This window comes from Hemitrygon akajei, chromosome 11, assembly GCF_048418815.1.
Source record: "Hemitrygon akajei chromosome 11, sHemAka1.3, whole genome shotgun sequence".
Taxonomy (NCBI): domain Eukaryota; kingdom Metazoa; phylum Chordata; class Chondrichthyes; order Myliobatiformes; family Dasyatidae; genus Hemitrygon; species Hemitrygon akajei.
In genome coordinates, this window is record NC_133134.1 from 124,067,217 (window position 1) to 124,085,963 (window position 18,747).

General features: G+C 41.0%; 1 protein-coding gene across 1 annotated transcript in view; it reads right to left on the reverse strand.

Annotated features, from left to right (window-relative positions):
* LOC140735187 (docking protein 5-like) overlaps positions 1–18,747 on the reverse strand; it is a 515,728-nt gene that overhangs the window by 48,161 nt on the left and 448,820 nt on the right. Inside the window, exon 8 of the mRNA XM_073059974.1 lies at positions 4,882–5,002. Within this exon, the coding sequence (XP_072916075.1) occupies positions 4,882–5,002 (121 nt within the window). The remainder of the gene's footprint in view (positions 1–4,881; positions 5,003–18,747) is intronic.

Sequence of the window (18,747 nt, forward strand, 5' to 3'; positions counted from 1 at the left end):
ATGTGATATGCTATCTCATCCTATAAATCACTTAAGATATTTAAATAATTTTTTCTAACACATATGTAGAACCAAACTTTCAGTAGTATTGCTGAGTTTTAAGCAGAAGGAGATGTGTTGCTTTTTAAATTCACTACAACTATTCAATCATGAATAGGTCCTTCAGCTCCTGAGACTGCTCCTGTCCAGAAAACTAAGTGTGAACTTTCTGCATTAAGGATCATTAAGCGTCCTAAAAATATATTCCAACCCCTTTAGTACCCCATGGTATTAAAGGCAGATAAAAGATCGGCTTACTGGCAGAAGCCAAAGATAAGTCAAGTCAATTTTATTGTCATTTTGACCATAACTGCTGGTACAGTGCATAGTAAAAATTAGAAGTTTTTTCAGGACCATGGTGTTACATGACACAGTACAAAAACTAGACTGAACTACGTAAAAAAAAAAACAACAGAGAAAGCTACACTAAACTACAGACCTACACAAGACTGCATAAAGTGCACAAAAACAGTGCAGGCATTACAATAAATAATAAACAGGACAACAGGGCAAGGTGTCAGTCCAGGCTCTGGACATTGAGGAGTCTGATAGCTTGGGGGAAGAAACTGTTACACAGTCTGGCCGTGAGAGCCTGAATGCTTCGGTGCCTTTTCCCAGACGGCAGAAGAGAAGAGTTTGTATGAGGGGTGCGTGGGGTCCTTCATAATGCTGTTTGCTTTGCGGATGCAGCGTGTAGTGTAAATGTCCGTGATGGCAGGAAGAGAGACCCCGATGATCTTCTCAGCTGACCTCACTATCCGCTGCAGGGTCTTGCAATCCGAGATGGTGCAATTTCTGAACAAGGCAGTGATGCAGATGCTCAGGATACTCTCAATACAACCCCTGTAAAATGTGATGAGGATGGGGGATGGGAGATGGACTTTCCTCAGCCTTCACAGAAAGTAGAGATGCTGCTGGGCTTTCTTTGCTATGGAGCTGGTGTTGAGGGACCAGATGAGTTTCTCCGTCAGGTGAACACCAAGAAATTTGGTACTCTTTACGATCTCTACTGAGGAGCCATCGATGTTCAGTGGGGAGTAGTCACTCTGTGCCTTACTGAAGTCAACAACCATCTCTTTTGTTTCGTTCACATTCAGAGACAGATTGTTGGCTCTGTACCAGTCTGTTAGCTGCTGCACCTCCTCTCTGTAAGCTGACTCGTTGTTCTTGCTGATGAGACCCACCATGGTCGTGTCATTGGCGAACTTGATGATATGGTTTGAGCTGTGTGTTGCAGCACAGTCGTGGGTCAGCAGAGTGAACAGCAGTGGACTGAGCACGCAGCCCTGGGGAGCCCCCCGTGCTCAGTGTGATGGTGCTGGAAATGCTGCTCCCGATCCAGACTGACTGAGGTCTCCCAGTCAGGAAGTCTAGGATCCAGTTGCAGAGGGAGGTGTTCAGGCCCAGTAGGCTCAGCTTTCCAATCAGTTTCTGAGGGATGATTGTGTTGAATGCTGAACGGAAGTCTATGAAAAGCATCCGAATGTATGTATCTTTTTTGTCCAGGTGGGTTAGGGCCAGGTGGAGGGTGGTGGCAATGGCATCATCTGTTGAGCGGTTGGGACGGTACGCAAACTGCAGGGGGTCCAGTGAGGGGGGCAGCAGGGTCTTGATGTGCCTCATGATGAGCCTCTCGAAACACTTTATGATGACGGATGTGAGTGCAACGGGACGGTAGTCATTTAGGCAGGACACTGAAAACTTCTTTGGCACTGGGACGATGGTGGCGGCCTTGAAGTAGGTTGGAATGGTGGTGCTGCTCAGGGAGATGTTGAGGATGAATATCTGCTAGCTGGAGGGACAGGCAGAGTTGTGCAAACAGAGTCTACAGAATGACTCTGTGAGGTTAAGAGAGTGGGCAAAGAAGTGATTGATGGAATCCAGCACAGGCAAGTGTGGAGTTATGCACTTTGATAGGAGGACTAAAGCAATACATTTCTAAATGGGGAAAGAATTCAGAAATTGTAGGTGCAAAGGGACTTGGGAGTCCTAGTTCAGGATTTCCTTAAGGTTAATTTATAGGTAGAATCAGTATTAAGGAAGGCAAATGCAATGTTAGCATTCATTTCAAGAGCACTAGAAGATAAAAAGGAAGAATTTACTCCTGAGGCTTCATATCACATTTGCCAGTTGGCATCTTGAGTATTGTGAGCAACTCTGGGCCCTGCATCTGAGGATGGATGTGTTAGCAGTGGAAAGGGTCAGAGGAGGTTCACAAGAGTGATCCCAAGAAAGAAAAGCTAAACTCTTGAGGAATGTTTGATGGCTCTGGGTCTGAATAGTGTTCAGAACAATAGGGGGTATCTCACTAAAACCTATTGAGTACTGAAAGGCTTAGATAGTGTAGACATCGAGGATGTCTCAATTAGTAGGAAAATCTAGGATCCAAGGGCACAAACTTGGAATAAAAGAATGTCCTTTTAAAATTGAGACAAGGAAGAATGTCCTCAGTCAGATGATGGTGAATCTATGGAACTTGTTGCCACAGAGGGCTGTGGAGGCCAAGTCATTAGAAGGAATTAAAGTAGGTATTAATAGGTTCATGACTGATAAAGAGGTTATGATTTTAAGGGAGAAAGCATGAGAATGATTTTGGAAGAAAAACAGCCATAATTGAACAGCTTCACAGCAACAATGGCCTGACTATGGTCATTAATCTTCTATCCACTACGGTCCACACCAACCTTTGGTCATCAGTAGAGTGTTTTTATATTCATATTAATTGCATCAGATAAATTTCTCCCCACAGTTAGGAAAGCCACAGGGATTATCTTTTGTCATGTACATTAAAATTTCTATTTATAAAATAAACTGAGAGAACTGAATGCCACTTCCAAAATTTATTGAATTACCTTCAATGATATTGAAGGAGGATTCAATGTACATGTGTTACGTTTCACATTTTGAAGATTGTAACCAAAGATGAAATTCCACCCTGTACCATCTCAACAGCAAGAGGTCAAAATTATTGTAGATTCCCTCTTGGATTTATCCCACAACCTTCCAGCTGGCCAGCAACACTAAATATAAATCTTGTCTTTATCAGGATAATTGCCAGCTCTTTGATAGTAGCTACTCCGTTCTCTGCCAACTACAAATACTTGAGTTGTTGAGAAGTCAGATCAAATGTCTGATGGTATCATCAAGTTCACAGTAAATGACAGAAGGATGACTGGGATAACAGTTTTAATTTATGCTGTGACAATGGATGTAGTGTAGAAGCTCAATCTATACTATATATTGATAATAATTTTATGCATGAAGCATTTAAATAGATACATGCAACATTCTCCTGACTGGCAAGATGCCAGTTCTTCGTGGTTGCCCTTGTCGCAGACTTCCATTGGGTCAAAGGTTCCTAGCTGATATGGCAAGATCCTGTACAGTACAGCTCACTTCTAAGCTCAAGCAGTAAGCTTTATCTTGAGAATGATTTTTTTCAGTCAGTGGAAGTCCACCTCCAGGCATTGCCTGACATTCACAGTCATAAAACACTCAGTCATCAGGAAGGAGAACAGTATTTATTTACATTGAAAGAGTAACGCATCAAAATCCAGAAAAAACTTAAAAGCACCTGAGTTCAATTGATTAACTGGGTTTGACCATATAAATAAGGCTTGTAAACCATTCTGCTCATTAGTTTCATTACAAAGAATCCAAATAAGAAGATTTTTCAATTGGATAGTTGGTAAATCTGAGGAAGTTGTCACTTCCCTGTTGAACTCCATGAGATCACAGGACAGCTTCAAAATGAGGCTGAACATATTTGTTGATTCCAACTGACTGCCAAATGTAATATATATAAACCAACAGATTCATGTATGTCTATTGGCCTTGGAGCAGATACACGTGGCAGAATTGGGTATGTGCAGTCTCTGAAGAGAATTCAAGAGGATGATTATGTTAGTGCTCAATACTCAAGTAGTCAAGACGTGCCTGAATTTTGAGTCAGAGGACTTTCTCAACTGGTTCTTGGCATCAACACCCAAGCTGTGGCAAACTGCATGTCATTGCATAGGACAACTGATAAAGGAGTAGGCAATAGCTGCTGAAGTCTTAATGTGGAACCATAAGAAAATACCCCTCACATGTTTGGATCTTGAATATCATGAGAAAAAGGTTTTCTGATTGGAACAAATATCAAGCCCACCAATCTTACAGAATATATAACCAGTGCATCTTGAATTCAACCTATTGGAAAAGGTTACTTAAGATGAATTCTTTGTGGGAGGAACAGGGTGAAACATGAAATAGTAGCTTTGCCAGGAAGAGTTTACTAAATAAATATGATAATAGAAATGCACACTGAGTTACCAATGATCTGTGTGCTGTTCCAGTCTACAGTAGGTTCTTAATAATTAACAACTAAAGGGCATTTTGAAAGTTGGTGTGGTAATAATGCAGGCTGCAGCATTATTCTCTTGGTCAAAATCATTAACTTAAATTTTAATGGAAAGTTAATTAGGAGTTTTCTTTATTAACCAATGTCCATCTAAGCATGTCAAACACAACAGATATGTATATACACTAAAGTAGAATGCTGCTACTTTTGTGTAACTGAGAGTTGGAGATGAAGTTTTTCAATTGTTCTCTGAACCTACCAGGCTGTGAATCATATCTTCTGCTGGAGAACAAAGGATTTATAAACTTAGTTTCATAAATCACTCCAGGGAACTGCATACCCGCTAAATGTCTGATGCAAAAAAACGTAACTTTCCCAATTAGAGCAAAAATCTGTAATTTTCTCTCATTACTGTGCTTCAGTTGCTTTATTTACAACACACATGACAAGCTGATAGATTAATTCACTTTCAAACCTGCTTCCAATTTCTTGGCACCTACCTTCAAAGATGTGAAGCTGGTTTACACTGTGCTGTCTTGCAATATGTTGCCAGTAGGCACTACGAGGAAGAGGCATTATTGTGTCCAGCGAAGCTGTCCTTTCATTCCCTTTGATCTGATGCTGGAAGAGAAAGAGCCAATTTTTAGCAAAGGCACTATACAAAAACAGTTTGAACTTAATTGGCTTGTCAGCAAGAGTGTGCTTGCCTTTGAAATAAGTTAAATTGCTGTTAAATGAATAACAACCAAACTTGTTCATGAAGATAAAAAGTAAAACACAGAAATCAGGAAACAAGAAATTTTTAAAAAAGTAAACCATTGGATAAGCTCAACATGTCAGGCAATAACTGCCAAAAGAGAAATAGAGTTAGTGCCTTCGATAAAGTTTCACGAGAATTAGAAGTTAAAAATCAATTTGCAGAGAAGGGGAATGGATCCAAACATATTATTATAATAGGGCAGAGACCAAAGAAGAATGAATAGCAACGTGCTGTGTGTGTTAGTTGAGGCCAACTGACAACAGAGTGGGATCAGGGACTGGAAATGTTAGTTGTGCCTTTCTCCGCAGATGCTGCTTGACCTGTTCAGTTTTACTAGCAATTTCTGATTTTAGTTTGATTTACAAAGTTATTATTTAAACAGAATAACTTAAAGTTAGCTAGCAGTTATCCTTGAAGTCACTCAAAACTGATAACTTTATTCATTTTGTGACTGTCATTTGAAAGACATACACATAATATCATTTTAGAAGCACATACATGGGTACAGGGAGAATTAGGTTTTTGAAAGAAATGGGCCAATTGCAGGAAACTGGGAGCAGCCAAGTAGCTGGGTGCACCATATGTTTGGTATGGATTGGTTGAGCCAAAGCACCTATATCCTTTCTGTATTGCTCTATGACATTATATATAGTCTCAATCTAACATCCTTATGCACCTTTAAGACTTTTCTCAAAGGAAGAAGAAATTTACATTTCTATCCAAATCTTTTAGAATTACTTATATTACAATAATTTAGAGATGTGAAAGGATCTATAATACCTAGTGAACAGTGTAATAGGAGTTCATTACTATTGTAAAAGAAAACTTAAAGTGATTTTCTAATATCTGCATTATTCTGCAGGCTATCAACTCTCTATGGCTGAAAATATCTGTACAAAAAGAATGTGAAAATTGCATTGCTATTAAATATATTTTACTCTTGTAATGTCAAGAGTATCACGTAAAACCTAGCATGAACTCATCTCATATTGTTGGGCAAAATATGTCTCAGAATCTTAAACAGCTCTTTAATTAATATTGAAATCAGTCATTCAGATGATTGGTGCTCTGGGCTCTCAATTATCATGCAAAGGGTTCAGGTTACAAATTTTACCATGTTAGTTAAATACTCTTCCTTTAGTTAGGTCCATTATATAAGCTTTCACTTGGTCCAGTAAATTGAATTCTGTGTGGTAGAGAAGTATTCTGACTGATGCAAGAAGGATCGACAGGATGCAGATGTGGAAGTGATTTCAAAAGATAACTAGAATAAGTCTATCAATTTTTTTGTTGAGTTTGAGAACTGAAAGAAGTACTCTGCAAACACACTTAAATTAAAATAATTACCAAGCACTAGTTCACATTCATATCTTGTCTCCGTAATGTTAATGAAATCACACCGTTTGCAATAACGATACATGTCTTCAAAAAATTGAGTTCAGGAATTATATGAGAATCAAAATTATCTGGGTGAGATGATCAGCACTATCTCAAAAATATAACAACGTATGAAATGGAAATGCACAAAATAACAAAATATAGATAATAGTCCATTCATTAACATATTAAAAGCAAAAGAATACTAAAAAAAGAAAGGAATTGCTAAAGGTGAAGGGGAAATCTGCTTCTGGAAAATAGTGTTGTGGTAGAGTGACTCTGTTCTCCTAGGAATGGTAGTTGCCAAAGAGATTTGTCCGAAGGATATTATTATGGGCAGAAATCAATGTCAATCTTTCGACAAGTTGGGCAGAGGGAGCAGAAATGACGATGCAGATCATGATTTTGTCATCCATAGCTCTCTGCATCATGAATGGAATGAGTATGTGGAGGAAAATAAATACTATGCATTGTTGTGGATGGTTAGCAAAAGAGAAAGATGCTGCCAACTGGGGGCATTCAGTTAAAGACTGGTGCCTATTGTAATTTTATCAAATAATAATGGAAATTAGAATGTTGAAGACAGAAATCTTGTACAACAGTTTAAAGAAAATCTAACAAGGCAATTGTTTTTGAAGTAACCAGTGAAAGCCAGACAAGATAAATTAGCAAATAATTGCCAGGATGAATACAAAGTATGTCTGAATGCCTTACTAGACAGCATTCAAAAAAATTGTTCGGCTGGAACCATGATGGAAAACTATAATGGAACAAAGCAGCATGAAGAGGGTGATTACTTCTACCAAGTTGCAATCAATGCGTTGTGGTTACTGAGTCATGTTCAGGTTGGACGAAACATGGAAATCACCCCACTTTAATGCTGGGTCCATTTACATTCCTGTGACTGTATCTACATTATACTTATATAAGCTGGATGATATGTACTGTAATCACAAACAAGAGAAAACCTGCAGATGCTCGCAATCCAAGCAACACACAAAATGCTGGAGGAAATCAGCAGGCCAGTCAGTATCTCTGGAAAAGAGTAAATAGACGATCTTTCAGGCCGAGATCTTTCATCAGGACTGGAGAGAAAAGATGAGAAGTAAAGATAAGAAGGTGGCAGGAGGGGAGGAAGAAATGCAAGGTAGTAGGTGATAGGCGAAACTGGGAGGGGGAGGGATGAAATAAAGAGGAGATGGCAGAAGTTATGAAGAACTATGTGCTGGATGCAGAGGCTGGTGGGGTGGGAGGGAAATTCTTCATAACTTCTGCCATCTGCAACAGGATCTCACCAGCAAACATGTCTTTTCCTCCTCTCAGCCCCCACTTTCTGCTCCCTACACAACTCCCTTGTTCATTCATCCCTCTCCACAGTTCTCCCTCCTGGCATTTACCTTTGCAAGCAGAACAAGAGCTACACCTGCCCCTACACCTCCCCCCTCACTACCATTCATGCCCCTAAACAGTTCTTCCAGGTGAGGCGATACTTCACCTGTGAGTCTGTTGGGGTCATATACTGTATCTGGTGCTCTCGGTGTGGCCTCCGGTATATTGTTGAGACCCAGCGTAGAATGAGAGACCATTTCTCCGAGCACCTCCACTCCATCTGCCAGAAAAAGCGGGATCTCCCAGTGGCCACCAATTTTAATTCCCTTTCCCATTCCTATTCCAACATGTCAGTGCATGGCCTCTTCTACTGCTGTGATGAGGCCACACTCAGGTTGGAGAATAACACCTCGTATTCCGTTTGGGTAGCCTCCAACCTGATGGCATGAACATCAATTTCTTGAACTACCAGTAATGCCTCCCCACTACTTCTCCCTCACTCTCCTTCACTATTCCCCATTCCTATTTCCCTCTCTTCTCACCTTATCACCTTACCTGCCCATCACCTCACTCTGGTGCTTCTCTTAACTTCCATTTCTTCCATGGACTTCTGTCCTATCAGATTCACCCTTTTCCACCCCTTTATCTTTTTCACCAATCAACTGCCCAGGTCTTTACTTTACCCCTCTCCCTCTTCCGGTTTCCCCCATCACCTACTACTTTCCTCCCCTCCTCAACGTTCTTTCTCTGACTTCTCACCTTTCACTCCAGTCTTGATGAAGGGTCTCAGCCTGAAACATCAACTGTATACTCTTTTACCATAGATGCTGCCTGGCCTGCTGAGTTCCTCCAGCATTTTGTGTGTGCAAATACAAAGTACCATAAGTGCCTTGATACTGTACCTACAGTATTTGAGAATTTCTTCCATGAGCTATTTACATGAACATTTTCTGCACTTTCAATTTAGTTAACAAAGATTTTCAAGTTGTTTAGAAGCCAATGGAAAATTGGCTAGTGAGCATCTGGGCTTCTTTCATTTTTAAATGTCAGACATTCACTTAATATTGTCATGCAGTGCAAGACAGCTATTTTCATGTTTGCCGATAGAAATTCACCTAAAGGTACAATCTATTTTGTGCGTGTTGCTCGATCTACAACCTATAGTTTTCACTCACAGTAAACCAAAGTGCAAACCCTGCAGCAAGTGGAGTTAAACACAATTGGTTTTCCCATAGCCTCGGCTAGTGTAATTTTCTGTACTGCATTTCAATCCACGGTCATTACTGATAATATCTGCCCCTTGATGAGCTAACATCTCATTAAGTCCAATCACAGAGGTAGATTCAATGCTCAGATGTGCTGGAGAGTCTTCACACTTGATCCCTCCCCATTTTTGCCTCATCAGCAAGGCAATCTTCACTACTGTTGTAGCATAGCAGCAAAATAGAGAGAGTTTGTTAAGGTCTCACCCATTTCTCTGCAGTCAATCCAAAAAGGCATACCAACTTGAGCAACAGTTGCAATTTCCATTATGCCATGCCTGGTTAAACTTTTAAACGCTTGATTCAGTACCAGTTTTTCACTGACATTCTTGAAACATCTTCTGTGGGTCACTGATTTTGAATGTTAAAACATGGGGAAGAAAATAGGAGTGGGCATAGGATGCATGGCCCTTCAAGCCTGGTTTACCATTTATTATGATCACATAGATTAGCTTCAGGCCTCAATTTCTCTTTTATACCTGTTCACCAAAGCTCATAATTCCCAAAACATTTACAAATTTAACTCTTTAAGCATTGTCCATGACCTAATGTCTACATCCCTCAAGAATAGGGAATTGTAGGATTGACCTATACCACATACAAGTATGATACAGAATTTGCAACTGGCACAATAGTAAAGGGTAGAGCAAAGCTGTAATTTACCACTAAAGATCTCAGAAGAACATACAAAAGGTTGATACACAGTGACAACTTTAGTTCAGTTTGGAGAAAAGTGAAATATTCTATCTAGTAAATAAAAAATGTATTTGAATGAAAAAAGGATCAATTATGCAATTCCATAAGACTCTATAAGATTCTATTATGGCCAATTCATTGTTTCACTCAACTCCATTCTCCTGCCTTTCCCATAACCTTTGATGTTCTTACTAATCAATCTCTGCTTTAAATATACCCGATGACTTAGCCTCCATAGCTCTCCATGGCAATGAGTTCCATAGATTCACCACATTCTGACAAAATAAATTCCACCTAATTTCTGTTCTAAAGAGACGTCCATGTATTCTGAGCCTGCACCCTCTGGTCCTAGACTCCCCACTACAGGAATCATCCTCTCCACATTCACTCTGTCTAGACCTTTCAATATTCGATAGATTTCAATGACATCCCACCTCATCTTCTAAAATCCAGTGAGTACAGGCCCTGAGCCATCAAATGCTCCTTATGTGTTAACCATTTAATTCCTGGGATTATTCTCTTAAACCTTCTTTTAACCCTCTCCAATCCCAGTGCATCCTTTCTTAGATAAGGGACTAAAACTGCTCACCATATTCCAAGTGCAGTCTGACCAATGCCTTATAAGCCTCAGCTTTGAATCCTTGCTTTTATATTCCAGTCCTCTCAAAATGAATGCTAACATTGGACTTGCCTTCCTTACAACTAACTCAACCTGTAAGTTAATCTTTAGGGAAGCCTGCACAAAGACTCCCAAGTCTTTGCGCCTCTGATTTCTAAAATATCTTTCGGGGGGGGGGGGGGGGGGGACGTCACATGGGTGCCGGGCAAGATGGCTGCATGTTAGTGGAGCTCTGACAACCCACCATAAAATTCTATCAATTAGAGCATATTTATCCTGCCTTATTCGGATACAGCTGTTCTACAGTTAAAAACTGTGTTTTTCTCTAAAAAATAACAACTTCGCGAGATAATTCGGTATCAGCGAGCCACGTGGCTACAAGACAGGACCCGCAATCCAAAGCTCAAGGCACACTAACGACACAGACAGACCAAGGCTCCAACATGGTGAATTTACTGGCTGAGGTTAATTGTATAAGTTCCATTCTGCTCGGGGTGGCTACCAATGTATCTACAATTAAAGAAATGACAACGGAGTTGAAGAACTCCGTCAATGCCATTCAAGAGAGGCTGACGGAAGCCGAGGGTCACCTCTCCAGTGTGGAGAACACCACTGTGCAACTGGTGGGTGCCAGTAAGCAGAATAATAAACGCTTGTACCTGCTGTGGAACCATGTCGAGGAGCTTGAGAACAGGAGCAGACAGAACAACGTCAGGCTGGTCGGTCTAAAGGAGGGTGTGGAAACGGGCGGTCTGATTAAATGTGTGCAAAGAATCATGTCCGAGGGATTTGGCATCAAACTGAACGCAGAGTTTCAGATTGAGAGGGTGCACCGGGTCCCGACTCAGAGGCCGGGCGAGGATCGTCCCCCCAGCCTGGTCTTAATACGATTCTTGCGCTCTTCGGCCAGAGAGAAGGTGCTGCAAGCGGCCAAAACAAAAAGAGGAGTTGAGTGGGAGGGATGCAAAGTCTCCTTCTTTCCGGATATGTCCAGAGAATTGGCTGAAAAATGGAGGGCGTTTACTACAGCTCGGAAAATGCTGCAAAGAGTCAAATTGAAGTATACACTCGCTTATCCAGCAGTTCTACGCTTCACATGGAAAGGAAAGAACAAGTTCTTTACTACTGCTGCAGAAGCAGTGAAATTCATTCAGGAAAAGTGTGGCGCTGGCATTGACTGAGAGACAGTAATAGGTGGAGAAAACTTTTTAGGTACAACAGGGTTTGTGGGGAGCTGGATAAAGCGGTCTGTTTAGTGCTAGGCTTACTAGCTGGCACGGTACTTCGCGGACCATATCATGTGTCTTTTTCTTTTCTGTTTCTTTGTAGAGTTTATCCTGCCTATTTGTTCTTATTTGTTAGTTAATCTGACTGGAATATATTATCGCTATGTTTTTGGGTTATGTTGGTTGTTTATTTGTTTGAAAGCGCAGCATTTGCAGTGTTTGTTGGTAATAATTGAGCATGGGGATAGAGTACAGCAGGTTTTTCTTTGTTTTTTTTTGGAATTATTGCATTCCAGACTCAGTCATCCGGGAAAATGTATATTTTTGCACATGTGTGCTTGAAGCTTAGGACATGAAAATGGTTAATTTCGTATCATGGAATATTAATGGTTGTGGAAACCCAATTAAGAGGAAAAAGATTTTATTATACCTTAAAGGTAAACAAATTGATGTTGCATTTGTCCAGGAAACACATTTTAAAAATGTTGAAACACTGAAATTTAGAAGAGATTGGTTGCGCCAGGTATTCTATTCATCATTTAATAGCAAACAAAATGGGACAATGATTTTAGTTAACAAAAACTTAATTTTGTATTGCTTGGAGAATTTAAGGACAAGGAGGGCAGGATAATTTGTATAGATGCACTTATTAATGGGATGAAGGTGGTACTTTGTAACATATATGCACCTAGTAAGGAAGACCCAGACTTTCTTAACAAGGAGAATGAAATTTTAGGTGCCAAGGAAGGAAAAATAATTTTAGCTGGAGACTTTAACCAAATAATGGACCCTGTTATTGATAAAAGCAAATTTCAGACTTCACCTTTACCTAGGGACAGGGCAGCCCTACATCAACTTCTTGAGGATATCGGTCTGGTGGATATATGGCGATTAGTGAATCCATCCGGAAAAGAATATATGTTTTTCTCTCAACAACATAAATCCTACTCTAGAATAGATTTTTTTCTAATATTCAACTCCATTGTTGAACGGGTGATAGACTGTAAAATTGGCCCAATAGCATTATCAGACCATGCGCCGATTGAAATTCAAATTGATTTAAATACTGAAAGGGGAAGGAGGGGTAGATGGCGAATGAATATTATGCTGTTAAAGATGAGGATTTCAGTGATCAGCTGGCTGAGGATCTGACTTCGTTTTTTGAATTGAACGTAGGGAGCACAGTAAAGCTGTCCTCGGTATGGGAGTCATCCAAGGCGTATATAAAGAGGAAAGTTAATAGCACAAGCATCTAAAAGGAAGAAAGAAAGTATGGAGCAAATAAAAAATCTGGAGGCAGAAATATCCACATTGGAAAAGGTCTTATCAAGACAATATACCGATGACTTATACAAAGATCTGTGCAATTTGAAATTCCAGCTAAATAACATATATAACAAAGAAGCAGAATATGCATTATTTAGATTAAAAACAAGTTTCTATGAAGGTGGTGACAAAGCTGGTAAGCTGCTGGCACGATATGTAAAGCAGCAGAATACGAATAGTATTATACTTGTAATTAAGAAAGGGGATACATTAGTGTCATCATCTAAAGAAATAAACAAAGTCTTTCAACAGTTCTATGAACAGCTATATGCATCACCCCATTTAATCATGACCAGGAGGAGCTGAATCAGTTTTTTGCTAACATAAAATTGCCTACATTATTCCCACAACAAGCTGAGTCCTTGGATGCCCCAATTACTGAGGATGAGGTCAGATGGCTATTGCGGCTATGAAAGTGAGGAAATCTCCAGGTATGAATGGCTTCCAAGTTGAATATTATAAGAAATTTCTGGACATATTGACTCCTATTCTAACAAAAATCTATTCTGAAGCATTTAATTTGGAATCCTTACCTAATACATTTAATGAAGCATTAATATCGTTGATCCCAAAAAAAGACAGGGATGCAATAGACCCTTCCAATTATAGGCCTATAAGCTTAATTAATGTGGACTGTAAGATACTGACTAAAATACTGGCTTCGCGATTAGAGAAAGTATTGCCATCTATAATTAACCCTGACCAGGTTGGCTTCATTAAAGGCAGATCCCCAACTGACAATTTAACAAGATTACTGCACTTACCATGGCTGAACTCCCCAAGTAGTATCTCAGTTACTGCCATCTCCCTGGACGCTGAAAAGGCCTTTGACAGGGTTGAGTGGAGATCTTTAACCACGGCCTTGACGTTCTTTGGGTTTGGCTCTATCTTTAAATCATGGATTAGAATTTTGTATAAAAACCCTAAGGCTGCAGTTGTTACAAATGGTATCATATCCCCGTTTTTCAACATTTCAGGGGTTACATGCCAAGGCTGCCCCCTCCCCTCTGTTATTTATGATTTTTTTTGGAACCATTGGCAGTCAAGATTAGAGCAGATCCAAATATTAGAGGGGTGAAGGGAGGCAGAAGGGAGCATAAGTTGATGCTATATGCTGACAATATTTTATTACTGATTAGTGGCCCTCCTAATTCCTTAACCCCACTAATGAAAACAGTTCAATTATATTCTAAAGTGTCTGGTTATAAAATCAACTGCAGTAAATCTGAGGCTATGCCAATGTCAAAACTGTGTTATTCAAATTCAGTATCTCAGTTTAATTTCAGATAGACCATAAGACCATAAGACAAAGGAGCAGAAGTCAGCCATTCAACCCATCAAGTCTGCTCCGCCATTTCATCATGAGCTGATCTAATCTCCCCTTTAGTCCCATTCCCCCGCCTTCTCACCATAACCTTTGATGCCCTGACTACTCAGATACCTATCAATCTTTGCCTTAAATACACCCTTGGCCTCCACTGCTGCCTGTGGCTACAAATTCCATAAATTCACCACCCTCTGGCTAAAGAAAAATTTTTGCATCTCTGTTCTGAATGGGCGCCCTGCAATCCTCAAGTCATGTACTCTTGTACTTGACTCCCCACCATGGGAAACAACTTTGCCACATCCACTCTGTCCATGCCTTTCAAAATTCAACATGTTTCTATGAGGTCCCCCCTCATTCTTCTAAACTCCAAGGAATACAGTCCAAGAGCGGTCAAACATTCCTCGTATGTTAACCCTCTCGTTCCCGGAATCATTCTAGTGAATCTTCTCTGAACCCTCTCCAATGTCAGCACATCCTTTCTTAAATAAGGAGCCCAAAACTGCACACAGTATTCCAAGTGAGGTCTTACTAGTGCCTTCTAGAGCCTCAACATCACATCCCTGCTCCTATACTCTATTCCTCTAGAAATGAATGCCAACATTACATTCGCCTTCTTCACCACTGACTCAACCTGGAGGTTAACCTTAAGGGTATCCTGCACAAGGACTCCCAAATCCCGTTGCATCTCAGAACTTTGAATTCTCTCCCCATTTAAATAATAGTCTGCCCGTTTATTTCTTCTACCAAAGTGCATGACCGTACACTTTCTGACATTGTAATTCATTTGCCGCTTCTTTGCCCATTCCCCCAATCTATCCAAGTCTCTCTGCAGACTCTGTGTTTCCTCAGCACTACCGGCCCCTCCACCTATCCTTGTATCATCAGCAAACTTAGCCACAAAGTCATCTATTCCATAATCCAAATCGTTAATATACAAGTAAAAAGAAGCGTCCCCAACACGGACCCCTGTGGAACACCACTGGTAACCGGCAGCCAACCAGAATGGGATCCCTTTATTCCCACTCTCTGTTTCCTGCCAATTAACCAACGCTCTATCCATGTATTTAATTTCCCCATAATTCCATGGGCTCTTATCTTGTTTAGCAGCCTCATGTGCGGCACCTTGTTAAAGGCCTTCTGAACATCCAAATACACAACATCCACTGCATCTCCCTTGTCTAGCCTACTTGTAATTACCTCACAAAATTGCACTAGGTTTGTCAGGCAGGATTTTCCTTTAAGGAAACCATACTGAGTTCTGCCTATCTTGTCATATGCCTCCAGGTACTCCGTAACCTCATCCTTGACAATCGACTCCAACAACTTCACAACCACTGATGTCAAGCTGTCAGGTCTATAATTTCCTTTTTGCTTCCTTGCCCCCTTCTTAAATAGTGGAGTGACATTTGCAATCTTCCAGTCCTCTGAAACCATGCCAGAATCTATCGACTTTTGAAAGATCATTGTTAATGCCTCCGCAATCTCCACTGCTACTTCCTTCAGAACCTGAGGGTGCATTCCATCTGGCCCAGGAGAGTTATCTACCCTTAGACTATTCAGCTTCCTGAGTACTTCCTCTGTCGTAATTGTGACTGCGCATATTTCTCTTCCCTGACACCCTTGAATGTCCAGTATATTGCTGATGTCTTCCTCAGTGAAGACTGATGCAAAATACTCGTTCAGTTCCTCCACCATCTCCTTATCTCCCATTACAATTTCTTCAGCATCATTTTCTATCAATCCTATATCTACTCTCACCTGTCTTTCACTCTTTATATACTTGAAAAAGCTTTTAGTATCCTCTTTGATATTATTTGCTAGCTTCGTTTCATAGTTCATCTTTTCCCTCTTAATGACCTTCTTAGTTTCCTTTTGTAAGCTTTTAAAAACTTTTAAAAACTTCCCAATCCACTGTCTTCCCACTAATTTTTGCTTCCAAAGCCCTCTGCTTTGCTTTGACTTTGACTTTGACTTCTCTTGTCAGCCACGGTTGCATCCTTTTTCCATTCAAAAATTTCTTCTTCTTTGGAATATATCTGTCTTCCACTTTCCTCACTTCTTGCATAAACTCCAGCCACTGCTGCTCTGCCATCCTTCCCGCTACTATCCCTTTCCAGTCAACCTTGGCCAGTTCCTCTCTCTTGCCACTGAAATTTCCTTTACTCCACTGAAATACCAACACATCGGATTTCAGCTTCTCTTTCTCAAATTTCACAGTGAACTCAATCATGTTATGATCACTGCCTCCTAAGGGGGTTCCTTCACTTCCATCTCTCTAATTACCTCTGGTTCATTACACAATACCCAATCCAGTACAGCCGATCCCCTTGTGGGCTCAACAACAAGCTGTTCTAAAAAGCCATCTTGTAGACATTCGATAAATTCCCTCTCTTGAGATCCAGTGCCGACCTGATTTTCCCAATCCACTCACATGTTAAAATCCCCTACAATTATCATAACACTGCCCTTCTGGCAAGCCTTTTCTATTTCCTGTTGTAATTTGTAGTTCACCTCACTGCAGCTGTTTAGAAGGCTGTAGATAACTGCCATCAGGGTCCTTTTACCCCTGCGATTTTTTAGCTCAACCCATAACGATTCTGTACCTTCTGATCCTATGTCAATTCTTTCTAATGATTTAATATCATTTCTTACCATTAAAGCCATGCCACCCCCTCTACCTACCTGCCTATCCTTCTGATACACCGTGTATCCTTGGACATTCAGCTCCCAGAGACATGCATCCTTTAGCCACGTCTCAGTGATGGCCACAATATCATACCTGCCAATCTGTACCTGTACAAGATCATCCACCTTTTTCCTTCTGCTGCGTGCATTTAAGTATTAACACCTTAAATCCAGTATTTGGTACTTTTTGCATTGATTGCACTGCAACTCATCCCAATGGCTGCAAATTTGCTCCATCATCTGCCTGTCCTTCTTGACATCCTTACTGCTCACTACCTTAAATCCATTTCTGTTTTCCCCCTCCGCTCCATCATTCCGGTTCCCATGCCCCTGCCAAATTAGTTTCAACCCTCCCTAACAGCTCTATTAAACCTTCCCACCAGGATATTGGTCCCCCTAGGATTCAAGTGTAACCCGTCCATTTTGTACAGGTCACACCTGCCCCAAAAGAGGTCCCAATGGTCCAGAAATCTGAATCCCTGCCCCCTGCTCCAATCCCTCAGCCACGCATTTATCCTCCACCTCATTCCATTCCTACTCTCAATGTCGCGTGGCACAGGCAGTAATCCGGAGATTACTACCTTTGCAGTCCTTCTTCTCAATTGCCTTCATAACTCCCTATATTCTCCTTTCAGGACCATTTCCCTTTTCCTACCTATGTCATTGGTACCTATATGTACCACGACCTCTGGCTCCTCACCCTCCTACTTCAGGATATCTTGGACGCGATCAGAAACATCCCGGACCCTGGCACCAGGGAGGCAAACTACCATCCGGGTCTCCTGATCACATCCACAGAATCGCCTATCTGACTCCCTAACTATCGAGTCCCCTATTACTACTGCCTTCCTCTTCCTTTCGCTACCCTTCTGAGCTACAGGGCCGGACTCTGTGCCGGAGGCACGGCCACTGTCACTTCCCCCAGGTAGACTGTCCCCCTCCAACAGTACTCAAGCAGGAGTACTTATTGTCAAGGGGTACAGCCACTGGGGTACTCTCTAGTACCTGACTCTTCCCCTTCCCCCTCCTAACCATGACCCACCTGTCTGCCTCCTGTGGCCCTGGTGTGACCACCTGCCTGTAACTCCTCTCTATCAACTCCTCTCTCTCCCTGACCAGACAAAGGTTATCGAGCTGCAGCTCCAGTTCCCTAACACGGTCCCTTAGGAGCAGCAGCAGATGTTGAGGCAGATGGGTGCCAGTTGCAATGAAGTATCTAGGGGTCAAACAATCAGAATTTGAATGAAATAATTACTTTAAATTATGATCCATTATTGAGTAGGATAAGAAATAATCTGGATATGTGGGGGTCACTGCGACTGTCACTCTGGGGTAAAGTCAATGTAGTTAAAATGGTCATAGCACCTCAATTTAACTATCTTTCTATGATGCTTCCTTTAAATATTTCAGATTTGATCTACAAGCAATACAACAAAATTATTAGTGGCTTTCTATGGGATAAGAAGAAGCCCAGAATTAAAACGAGTAAGATGTGAATGTCCAGGGACATGGGTGGGCCCCGGCTACCAGAAGTCAGGGCATATAAATTATCCTTTGTAATATAAACATTAGCTTAACATTGGGACAGAGCTGATGTTGATTTAGATTGGGTGGTTATAGAATGGAGCTTGGCTGCACCACATTCTCCCCTTAACATTCTCTCCCAACATGTGGAAAACAAGACTAATCTAAATCCTGTACTATTTCACTCAAGGAGTGTGTGGAGTACAATCCATAAAGCTTGTAAAATTTAAATCAG